General features: G+C 36.7%; 1 protein-coding gene across 1 annotated transcript in view; it reads left to right on the top strand.

Moving 5' to 3' along the window:
* FGD6 (FYVE, RhoGEF and PH domain containing 6) overlaps positions 1-12,735 on the top strand; it is a 132,861-nt gene that overhangs the window by 73,095 nt on the left and 47,031 nt on the right. Inside the window, 3 exon segments of the mRNA XM_015559945.1 lie at positions 6,876-6,974; positions 9,330-9,481; positions 11,351-11,507. Coding sequence (XP_015415431.1) covers positions 6,876-6,974; positions 9,330-9,481; positions 11,351-11,507 — 408 coding nt within the window.

Raw genomic sequence — 12,735 nt, 5'->3', positions numbered from 1 at the left:
TTGTGAGATATTTCCCTCTGAATAGTTTCTCACAGAACTCGACTATATTGGTAAGTTTTCTTTTGTAATTCATTAAAGAATTATAACAATACTAGAGGCCTGATGCACGAAATTCGTGCAAAAATAGGCCTTCTTTCCCCCGGCTGCCAGCACTGGCTTCTCTCTGGCACCCAAGACCGGACTTCCCTCCAAGACCCGGGCTTCTCTCTGACCACTGGCAGTCACCTGGGACCTAGGTTTCCCTTGCAGCCCTGGCTACATCTGGAAGGTCGTCTGGAAGGACATCCGTTCTAATAAGCATATTACGCTTTTATTATTATAGATTATTATAAATTTGATCACCCAGACACCTGATAGACATGTTTAAATAGGATCTCTCCAAGGAAATTTTAAGTATCTACAAGTCAGTTGTTAAGCTCTATTGTTAATAGAGGCAAAAAATGTTATGGAGTCAAAAAGACTTGAGCTTGAACTTCAGTGCACTATTTCAGCTAATCTTGCATGGAATAGGTGTTGAAGATTTCGCTGTGAACAACACAGAGTCCTTGTCCTCATAGGGCTAAGAGTCTAGTGTACTGCTTCTCACACTATTGTGAGGGACAGGATTTAAAAATTTCCCATCCATGGTGGACCAAAACTTTTGTAAACGACAATAAAAATGTCATGGCCATATCAAATTGATATAAAAGTTTTATAATCCTTACTAGAGGCCTGGTGCACAAAATTCGTGCAGGACAGGGGGTCCCCTCAGCCCAGCCTGCACCCTCTCCAATCCCGAACCCCGGGGGATGTCCGACTGCCGGTTTAGGCCCGATCCCTGGAATTGGGCCTAAACCGGCAGTCGGACATTCCTCTCGCCACCTGGCCCTGGAGAGGGTGCAGGCTGGGCTGAGGAGAACCCCTCCTCATGCACGAATAGTGTGTGTAATTTCATTATTAAACCCACAAAGTATACTTTAATAACTTTGGAGATAGAGAGTCATGGCTTTCTTCAGTTCTAGAAAATTCCAAGTTACTGGCCTGGTTGCCCCATGCAGCCTGCTGTTGGCCCATTACTGTGACAGCATCCTGGAAAATTTGCATATTCCTCTATTATTAGTATAGATTCTTACTTTCTGACTAGTATCTTTGCTGGCCAATAACAATTCGTGGACCATACTTTGAGAAGCATTGACTTGGTAGATTCTATTTCTTACCAGCGATGTGAATTTTAGAAAGTAGTTTAACCTTTTGGATCTAGCTTTTCTCATTTATAAAACTAGAGGCACGATGAACAAATTTGTGCATGGTGGGGCCCAACTGGCCTGCCCAGATCGGGCCGACTGGGCCAGGCCAGCCACAGGGAGGGGACACAGGTGGTTGGCTAACTGGCCCCGCCCCCTGGTCGAACTCCCAGTTGAGGGGACAATTTTCATATTAGCCTTTTATTATATAGGATGGGGATAAAAGTACCCATCTTTCATGTTGTGAGGACTGAGTGAAATAAGATCATGTGAAAGAGTCTAGCATTGCACACGATGTACGGTAGATTCCCAACTTACCTTTCCATTACCCTCTTCTTTTCCATCTTCCATTTTAAGAGCATCAGTGAATGGGAAGCATTCATTCTATTTCCACACAGTTAACTTTTCACTTTTTCTAGTGCCTTTTCCCCCCTGTACTAAAATTTCATTTTAATGAAGGAAATTCTGATTCTAGTAGGTAGGGAGGCAATTAAAAGCTTTACCAGTTTATTTATTTGGTTAATTAAAAATATATGTTCTGTTTTTACCTATATATTTTTTAAACAAATCATAAAAATGGATAATCAGACGGATTTCCGTAGATGGTCTTGGGCTCTTCCCAGCTGATGTTGAACAAAGTGAGTCATTCATAATCCACATTAACTTGTATATTTTCAAAATCTCCTAAGCCTTTAATGTTAGGGTGAGAATAGATCATCTGCTGATCTCATGTTAACATTCTGTCTGGTGTGTGCAAGTGTTAACTCAGCAGAACCCAATTCTAATGGGTGTCATAACAACAGGGCATTACCCAGGTGTGAGCCTTACTAGAAAGGGCTTGTGACGGATAATGCGGGTGAAGCCAAGGGCATCTTTCTTCCTTCCAATATTCCCACCATGCCATTACAGCTCATATTTACTCTTCTACCAAAAGTACTCCATGAAGGTAGCACAGGGGCCCTTTAACCTGAGTCCTGCTATCTGATTTCATCTAAATGAGTTAACTTCTGTTATATGATAGAATATGACTGCTTTAAAATATGTAAATAACATGCTTTAGATAATCCAGTGGGTGTTTTTTTGGAAATCAGCCAGCTATCCAAGTGGCTTGGAAGAAGCTATTGTTTCAGTTATACATAATTTCCCATGAATAGTTTTCCATATTAGAGTCTAGAATAGGTTAATAGATCTTTCTGTGATGACAGAAATGTTCAATATTGGTGTTGTCACTATGGCAGCCATATCTAAAAAAAATGTTAATATGTCCCTGTAGCTTACTAACACTTCTTTGTTCAGAATTTTGTAAATAACTAGGTGAAATAGATCAGAGGAAAAAAATTTTTAATCTAAACAAATGAATCTCATCATTTTAGTTATTACACTGAGAGGAATAGACTTGAGTGAAAGGCACACAATTTAAAATATACTTAAAATTTTAAGAGCCAGTATACTCAGTTGAGGGCTTTGATTCATCTACCTGATGTTTGGGAAAGGGGTGGGGGGGGATTGCACCTGCAAAGGCAGTGGCAAGACTTTATAATTACTGTATTATGTGGTACATACTCTTCAGTATATATCATGAGCTCCTCAACTTTGGACTGGATTTAAAAAAAATAAAAGGTCAAATGTGCATATTGTCTCCAAGTCAATACTCTGATGAGTCCAAAGAGAAAGGCTATTCCTAAAAGTCAATCTTTCCCATTTCAAAATGGTAGTGCTATCCATATAGCTGCAAAAGCCAAAAACTAGAACTTGGTCTTCATTTCTCCATCTCACTTACTTCTCCAGCCAACCCATAGCAAATCCACTGATTCTACTTCCTCTTTCCTTTCGCCAACTTATCAAATCTCTTAATCAACAGCCTCCTAATTGGGCTTCCTATTTCCATTCTTGCCTCTCTTCCAATATGTTCCTTATATGATTTTTTTTTCCTTATAAAATTTTAAGTGATTTTCTTAAAATACAGAGTGTCCCCCAAAAATGTATACATGCACCTTTGAATAATTATAAAGGCAGTGTTTATTAAAATACATTTCATTTTCAAAATTGAGCTGTCATCTGTTGAAGTGTGTATACATTTTTGCAGGGACACCCTGTATATAACAGATCATGCCACTCCTCTGCTTAAAATCCTTTAAGTGACTCCCAATCCATTAAAAATAAAGTCCAAGCTATTTGCCACGACCTGTAAGTAGGACAACCATATGTCCTTGTCTGCTTTTCACAGTCCTGGTTATTGTCATGGCATAATATTAATAGAACTCCTTTTCACTGTCAAAAATGATCTGGTTTGGACAGTAAATTATGGCCCAGCCTATAAGGTTCTGTGGCCTCTGGTAGTGAGATGAGATATTGTAGAAGGGTGGCATTCTTTCACCATTGATCATATTCTGGTCATACGGGCCTCCTTTCAGTTTTTGTTTAGCACGTAAGGTTATTCCTGCTCAGAGCTTTTGCTAATGCTGTTTCCTAGAATGTTTGTTCTTTCTTCATTTTGATCATAGCTAGTTTTTTCTTTATCCTTCCAATCTGGGTTTAACGTGACCTCCTTAGAAAGCTCTATTTTGACCATCTTTTCTCTTTAACTCCCCTTGTTTGTTTTCTTCTTCGCTGTGAATATATAATTTGTATACTTGTTTACCTATTTAGTGTTTTCTCTACTAAAATGCTATTATATTGTATATAAATGCACATTTTAAAGATAAAACACCATAGACATATAACATAATCTTTTTTAAAATATTTTTTTTAATTGATTTTCTACAGAGAGGAAGGGAGAGGGATAGAAAGTTAGAAACATCGATGAGAGAGAAACACCGATCAGCTGCCTCCTGCACACCCCCCACTGGGGATGTGCCTGCAACCAAGGTACATGCCCTTGACCGGAATCGAACCCGGGACCCTTGAGTCCATAAGCCGACGCTCTATCCACTGAGCCAAACCGGTTCTGGCAACATATAACACAATTAAGTACAAATGATACAGTGTGTTTTTTTGGCTTTGTTATCTTATTTGCTCTCTGGTGGGAGACTGATTTAATAAACAACTCTGTACATTTATTTCGTAAATGTCCAGGCAGCATGGTTAAAAATATATTTTTAAAGGGAATGATCAGAGCTTGGAGGTCTTTTGGACAAAGATGGATTGGTTAAGTAATAGTTAAAAGGTACTAGTAATGAAGCATTTGTTACACTAATTTCTTTAGGTTGGGGGATACATTACTTTGAAAATTTGAGAGGCTCTCGGTAAGTCCATAGAGTTGGCAAAGCTTCTTAGATATCTAGATGTGTATTATTAGTAAATAAAATATATCTTTTTTAAATGCATTGTAAAAAGAATAATAGAAGGCTTTCTCATAGAAGCCACTAGTTTTTCCCATGTTCTGAATACACCCTATTTTTTTTTAATCTTGTGAACCATTTAATTATCATTTAGTTTTAGTTGTAAAGAATCCTCCTTAAGTTTCTACTGACATGGATTCCAAACCTTCACTTTTGAGCAGCTTCCTTTATGTGAGGACCATCCTTCACTGAATGAAGTTCTTTGTTAAGGGCACCTTTGTCTCACTGCTGAGATGTGGGTTTCCCCACCTTGGTTTGGTATTTCCTTCACTTTATAGGCCACTGTCTCAGAGCTTCCAGGAACTTGTGGATCTTAAATGACATTCATGTGTTCATTTAAATTAACCAAATCTCTCCTTTCATTAAATTAATGGCCTTCTGGTGAGTACTCTGTGTGCCTTTTACCATGCTAACTATGTTATATAAATTATTTATTTTAATCCTCATAACAGCCCTATCAAATAGATGTTATTTTTATTTTTTAAATGAAGAAAGTAAGCGAACTGCCAAAAGTAACCCACTACTAAATGGCAAAGCCAGACTCTAACTCAGGTCTCTCTCAGCCCTTGTACTTAGTGAATTGTTCAGAATTTGATTAAAAATTGTTTCCTGAAATCTCTACCATACTGGAGAGGGTATAGTTGTTTTTTAGTGTAGAAGCTTGTTTTCAGAATTCTTTCCGTTGGCCCAGGAAATCATAGTATTTTCTCTTTTAAAGATGAGAATGAAAGTAGATATTGATCATTTAGGATATATTATGATGATTACTTGTTAATGTTATTAAGGAGGTTGGAGACTTGAGATAAAGGATTGATGTCAGTCGTATTTTACACAGTTTTGCATCAGCGATTATGCACAATAATAAACCTGAGCATAAAGAGAAGGAGAAATACTTTCACTGGGAAAATATTTTTATTTAAAAACAAAGTCAACTTATTAATATGGGGACTTTCCCCCTCTACTTTTACTTCATAGTTTCACACTAATTTCTGTATATTTATCAAAGCGCTTTGACCTTAGCAGCTGCTTTGCTTTTGCTTAATATGAAGTGATTTTTAATGCCCTTCATGAAGGCAGGGAGCCCTGCAGAGCTCCCTGTCTGCCCATATGTCCATCTGGTCTTTGTAATTCATTGTATCCTAGCAGTGGTTAAGTAATGCCCTGAGGTCAGGAGCCCAGGCAGGACAGCTGGTAATTAAGTCACTACTTCTCTTTGCCACTGGAGTTATAAAGCCTGACCCGGGGAACAAGGCCATCTGTTTGGTGCGTTATTGCCTTAGATGTTCATACTTGATTTTATTTGCATTGATTTTTGCTGAGTTCTTACCAAAGTGATCAGAGTTGAACTAAAGCTAGTGTGTTCATACCTCAAAGGAGCTGAGTTTTTAAAAACTGATCTGGTCCTTATTTTAGGTTTTCTGGGAATTATGAAGAAAAATTGTATGGTATGTTTTATAATTTAGAAACCCATTTCTATTTCTAAAAATTCCAAATTGAACAAGCATGTGGTTATTGTGCCCACAAGCTAGAGTGCAAGTGGTTCGGTGGGTTTTATGTTAGGAGATGAGACTGACATTATGTAGTTGATATCGGTAAAGTCTGTCACTTTATCACCCCTTTCATTTTAATTACCCAGCCTTTTCAGTGTAAAAAAGTATATCTGGATCTAATTTTTGAAGTGCCGGCCTGTGGTCTTGCATCCTCACTGATTTAGTCAATTTAGATTCTTCTGCCCCAAAATAACTTTACTTCTGGCTTTTGTGTCATCACACTTTTCCAAATTATCCTGGATGTTTGCATTTAGAAAAATAACTAGACACATGTTGTGATCATCCTTTCTATTTTTTTTTTAAAAAAGATATTTCCTCCTTTCAGTGACACAAGTCCTAGAAATGGTTGAGGTTCATGAAGAGCTGAGAATTAAACATTCTGTGTGTTATTCCTGTGTGAACATCTTGCACTGGGACCATAGTACATTATTTTCAGGGAATGATGGCCCAAGAGGTAAGGGAATGAGATTGAGGCCAGGGCTACCATGCATAGTTATGAAAGCCATGAGTTGTGAGTAGGGCCTTTGGTATAAGTTGGATGGACCTGGAGTGAGGGATGCTGTGCCTTTTTCCATTTTCAAAAAGGTACCACAAAGACCAGTGATTGTCCTGGTAGTGCTTGCTTAGAATATGTCTCTTTCTGAGGCTTAAGGATAATTTCTAATAGATAGCGGGATATTAATTCTCTAAATCCCTATAGTTTCTATTCAGTGTCCTTCATTTGCTCTTTTAATTATTAAATATCTGTTTTATTCTTACAGGCTAATTTTGAAAAAAGATATTATGGGCCATTAGTTCATCCAGAGCGGCCTATGCCATCTACTATACTAGTAGTACCGGGAAAAGGAAAGTTTTGCCTGGTAATGCGACTGGGGCCTTCAATTAGAGGCAGCCATCTCACTGGTCAGCCCAGTGTGGATTTATTTGGCTGGTCTCTGTTGAATGTGTCTTAAATAAACAAGTTTCCTTTTTGGCAATGGTGGCAGATGTGTGGAATGCAGAGTCTGGCAAAAGCTGTGTCAAACAGGGTCCTTAAGCTAGTTAGCAGCTAATGTCTGCTGTCACTGTCATGACTGAGGAAATACCTTCCAACTGGAAAACAAAGGTCACCCTGCTTCCAAGGGACAAACATATTCATCATTTAGTCTACCAGAGAAAAGGCCAGTGCTTACTGCTTTGTTGAACAAGGAACTCATGTCTAAATTATATTAATTGTTAAACTAGTAAAAAAAAAAAATACTGTAGAGGATGTTTACCTGTTGTGCTTTGAATACATTTACAATTGAGGAAGTAATTCATGATATATAGGTATATTCTAATGTTCTGCATGATGGAAAAATCTAATGACTTTCAAAAGTGTTAAGTAGCCCTATTTTCTCTTCGTAGATGTGAGCGCTGATAGAAGCAAGCTGTTGGGAGGTGGAATTTGGCCGATAGCCATTTAGTTTCTGGAGATGTTTTGTGTGGTTTTCTGGATTGGAGTTTATGCAACTTAGGAATTCTTATTTTCTATTACAGTAATTAGTTGTAAAAGTAGCTCTTTAGTTACTGGTGTAAGTAGATGGTTCCTTTGGGCTAATGTGACCATTGGGCAGATAAAGTTAGTCCCAGGTACTAAGGTAGAAGGTAAGGTGTTTGTTTTTAGCATTTGGTTAGCAAAAGAGGATTTGACTTATCGAAAATAGCCATACCTTAGAAAAGGAATCCTTTTATGTACTTTTAAATTACATATGAGGTTATATGTATGTTAGAGGGAGGTGTTGAAGGGCTCAGGGGGAAAATCAGTATTTGTTTGTTTGTTTGTCTGTCTGTTTATTTGATTGGCCCAGTATATCCCTGAATGGAAAGGAGGTGGAAATAAAGGCAACGGAAGATTAAGTCTGATAGGAGTCTGGTTTATTCAACCATTGCTTTAAGGTTTAAATTAAACCTATTGTTTCTAAGAAGGAACAGTATTTGTTTTTGAATCCTCAGGATTGTGGAAAAGATCCCACTATTGTTTTACTTATATCTTGAGGTCTACCCTCCAAGGATAGTGAAATCTAGACACATACCAGTTAATGTCTATGTAAACTGTATATATACTGAAACTAAACAATAGTGACAAAAAAAATCAGACTTCAAATTCTAAATGTTATCTGTTAGATAATATACAATTTATACCTAAATGAAGTACTCCTCAATTTAACAAATTATCTGTTATCCTAAACATGACAGAATTTAGAAGGTGAACAGAAAGATTTTCCTGTGGCCTCTCTCAGAAAATTTCATCTGTATCTCAGTAGCTAGAGTTAGATGGGTCATATGGCCATCCCTCGCTGAAAAGGAATCTGAAGAGAAAGCATTTTTTAGCTAGGCATATTGTCCTTCCCTCCCTGAAAAAACACACAAAAGCAACCTAGAAAGAACGTATTACATTCATTGTTAAGAGACTGTCACTGGTTTTCTTCAGAAACTTTATTTTTCTGCCTCAATCATACCTAGATTTCCCTCTGATATACTATTCTGGACAGTTTAATGTTTTTTCTTTTAGCCAATGAATGAAAAATGTCCAATAAAATGAAACCTTTTTGTAAGAAAATCATTTTGTTCAAATAACTTTGGTACAGATTAAATGCATTGTTATTTGGCGTTATTAATAATGAAAAAGATGAGGAAAATGAAGGTAGCTCAAGGAGGCACAGTAAACCAAGAGTGAGGGAGGTCATGGATCCAGTATTCTCTGATTATCAAGAATGTGTCATCCTTCACATGCTTCACCTAGAGTGCTCCAGTTGTTGGGAAGTGATTACTGAAAGTAGACAAAGGGATTCTTCCAGGATAAATTTAGCTTAAGATTTCCTGGAGGCTTTTAAAATAGATTGTGTTCATATTGCAGTATTGGAATAATTTTAGACTCTACTTAGAGTTGCCATACAGTTTCTGAACATGCCCTTGAGTATAACTGGAGAGCAAACCAAAAGATTTAAGAGCAATATCACACAGACTGCTTTAAAACCAAGTACCTACCCCAGTCACTTTGTATTAAAAAAACAAAACAACAAAACTCTCTAGGTAAGTGGGATAGAAGGAAGTGGATACTTTTCAACTTCTAATTCTACAAGGGGAACACAGTTTTGCAATTTTGTTGTTTTAGGGAATACGGTGACTAGGGGAAAAAGTTTTTTCAGGTTATATGTGTACCTGTATTGTTTTTCTCCTCTGAACTGTAATAGGATTTCCGGGATGCTGTTGCTCATGCTTCCAGACAACTTGGGAAACCAGTGATTGAAGACCGGATCCTAAATCAGATCCTATACTACTTGCCTCAGCTGTACGAGCTCAACCGGGATCTCCTGAAGGAACTAGAGGAGAGAGTGTCGAACTGGTAAAAATGAGCTGACCTGCTTTCCTAGGGTTTCCAATTTTAGATGAAGCTGTAAGCCAGAAGGGCCCATAATCTGCCAATTTAACTTTTTATAGGTCACCTTTAATAATCAAGATTTTTGAGATTGTTTAGTTGATATTTTCACATTGGAAAACATTTTTTTAATGTTTTATATATCTGTTCTGGAGCTTCAAGTCATGAAATTTCCTTGTGTTTTGGAAAAGAGGCCATTCACTGAGATAAACTGATGATTTGGTTGGTTGGTTTAGAAAATTTGCATGTGTCTGACATCATTGTAGATGCTGTAGATTTCAGGACAGGTAAAGGATACCAAATAGTCAAGAGCTTCCATTGGGTGTAGAAACTTTGGTGACAGCTTCAGAAATATGTTGAAAGTTTGGCCTAAGGGATTGAATTTATTGTTGAAATCCATAGGGAACCCACAATGATTTGAATAACAAAACAGTATCACATACTTTCATGATCACAGTTTCCCTCTAAACTCTCTTTATGTATAATCCAGAAAAATACCACTGCCTATTTTAGAAATATCATGTCTCTGCTTGTTCGGGAAACTATGCTAAATAAGCCATTAATACTTAGCAGCAGTTTACAAGTATAAACCAAAGTTAAGGTCTGAGGAATAACTAAAAGGTAGTTTTTAAAGTCATAGTAGAAAGAAAATGTATTTAAATAGCTACTGTACATACTTAATCATTCTTATAAAAATTAGCTTTAAAATAATCTGAAGTGACCTAGGATGTGCATATTTATGCAAGCAGTGGAAGCTTAAATATCTTTTTTACTTGTACTAAAGTTTTCTCAGGTTAAGTTCTATAGATGTTCTGTGTTAAAATATTAAGCATCGCTAAGAGACAGACTAACTTAAGGGACAACTAGAACAACAACTCTGGCAAAAGCTATATTTATTACTAACAAGGGATAAGATATATCCTACTTATTAAAATATTTTTCTTTAAGGGTTTTTTGAATCAAGACATTCTTTGGTGTTAATAGACTTTCTGAAATAACATTTATTTTATACTGGCTTTCAGTAACAATGATGAAACCTTTCATTTCTGTGTTCAACAAGTTTTGAGTACCTACAAGTGCTAATCAGCACTCTAAGCATGCTAGGCATATCACAGCACACAAAACATATAAGTCTCTTACTCTCATGGAGCAAACATTTTAGTAAGGGAAGCACAAGACAAACATACAAAAACACACACACACACCAAAAAAAACTAGTTAGAAGCAGTTTCTGATCTGCATATATGTAAAATAGGATCGTGTGTTAGTGAATGAAGATTGGTTGGCTAAGGAAGGCCCTCTAAGAAGGCAGCACATTGAAAATGACATCTGACCAAAAAGGAGCGCCCAGCCTGGGTTGTGAAACCAGGCTTGTGAAACCATTAATACAAGTTTTGACAGTGGTTATGGATTCTCTGTGTCAAAAGACTATGAAGAAAGCCAATGTGGCTGGAGAGTAAAGAGAAAGAGGAAGAGAAGGGTAAGATGGGTCAGCAAAGTACGAGCAGTGGCACCTGTGGGGCTTCGTAAGCCTCTCAGACAAGGAGTTTATTTTTCTGCTAGAGCCAAGGAGATTATTGGAAGTCACATGATACATGTTTTTATACTCTGGCTGCATAAAAATGGCATGGTAGAAGCAGGGAGACCATCTTGTTGGCAGAATCCTGGCAAGATGTGATGTTGGCAGTGGAAATGGTGAAGAGTAGCCATTTGGGGATATGTCTCACAAGAAGAGTAAAGAGATAAGCTGATGCTTGAATATGGGACTCTGCTCATTGGACATGTTTTGGATACATTAATGACTCTTAATATTTTTGTGTATCTCTTTATCTTTAGGACAGAACAACAAAGAATTGCTGATATCTTTGTAAAGAAGGGGCCATATCTAAAAATGTATTCCACATACATCAAAGAATTTGATAAGAATATAGCTTTGCTGGATGAGCAGTGCAAGAAAAACCCAGGTTTCGCTGCTGTTGTTAGAGAATTTGAGGTATTTTTGCTACCATCTAATGTTGAGCTTTTGTTTGTTTGCTTTAAAGTTTTAATCTGCAGACATTGAAAATAAACCTTGCAAACAGAAAGATATTAAAATATAATCCCTTCAAAATCAAAGAGGGAGTTGAACAAATTCAATAGAACTCAAACAGTTCTACAAGATTTTATTTTGGAAATCTGTTATTGCACATTTGAATATTTTAAAGTCTCTTTTTTTGTGTGTGTGGTAAAATATTCAAAAAATGAAACAACCCTCTTAACATTTTTAAGTGTACATTCATTTTGTTATGCAACCAACCTCCAGAACTGTTTCCGTCTGCAAAACTGAAGCTATACCCATTAAACAACCACTAACTCCCCATTCTCTGCTTCCTCAGCCCCTGGCATTCTACTTTCTGTCTCTGTGAATTTGACTACTCTAGAGAACACTTCTTATTTTTAACTAAACTTTTCCCTTTATTCTTATACAACTAATCTATAATCATGGATGGAAATATAATTTTTTCCCTTTAGATAAATAAATAACATAGTTTTAGTGTCACTGTTAAGAAAAATGAATAGTATTTTTATTGCCAAAGCTTTGTGTTTTGTCTCAAAGCTGTGAGGGTACAAGCCTTATTTGGTTTGTTATAAACTGATACAATGCTTCTTTAAAAAAAAATAATTTTTAACTACAGTTTTACTTAAGTCTTCTCCCCTAATTTTAGGTAAAATTACTATATGCTTTAGTGATTATTTCTCTGCTTTGAAACTAAAAATTTTAGTGAATTCTAGTCACACAAAAATAGAAAAATTTTAGCTGTATTAGGATATTGCTGATTTTGCCCTGAATGGGTAACTCAATTCGTGGGACTGTTGTCCCGATACACCAAGGTTGCTGGTTTGATTTCTGGTCAGGGCACATACAAGAATCAACCAAAGGATGCATGGATATGTGGAAGAACAGATCTATCTCTCTCTCTCTCATCATTAAATACAAATTAAAAAATAATAAAAGGAGCTCCTTAGGGAAAAAAAGGATACGGCTGGTTTCTAATTTGTACAGTAGGCAAGAAAATAACCAGGTCATATGTTAATATTTAGTCTGTAAAATATTTACCAAATATAGTTTTATCAAAAAACAATTCAAATGAAAACCAGCCATTCCCTTTTCTTTCTTACTTCTAATGTACTTTGCAGGTTTCAAACGGCATTGTAAGGCAGCACAATTTTTTAACAAAACA

This window comes from Myotis davidii, unplaced genomic scaffold (assembly GCF_000327345.1).
Source record: "Myotis davidii unplaced genomic scaffold, ASM32734v1 scaffold13, whole genome shotgun sequence".
NCBI lineage: Eukaryota > Metazoa > Chordata > Mammalia > Chiroptera > Vespertilionidae > Myotis > Myotis davidii.
The sequence above is the reverse complement of the archived record's forward strand: the minus strand, read 5'-3'. Positions and strand labels throughout refer to the sequence as shown.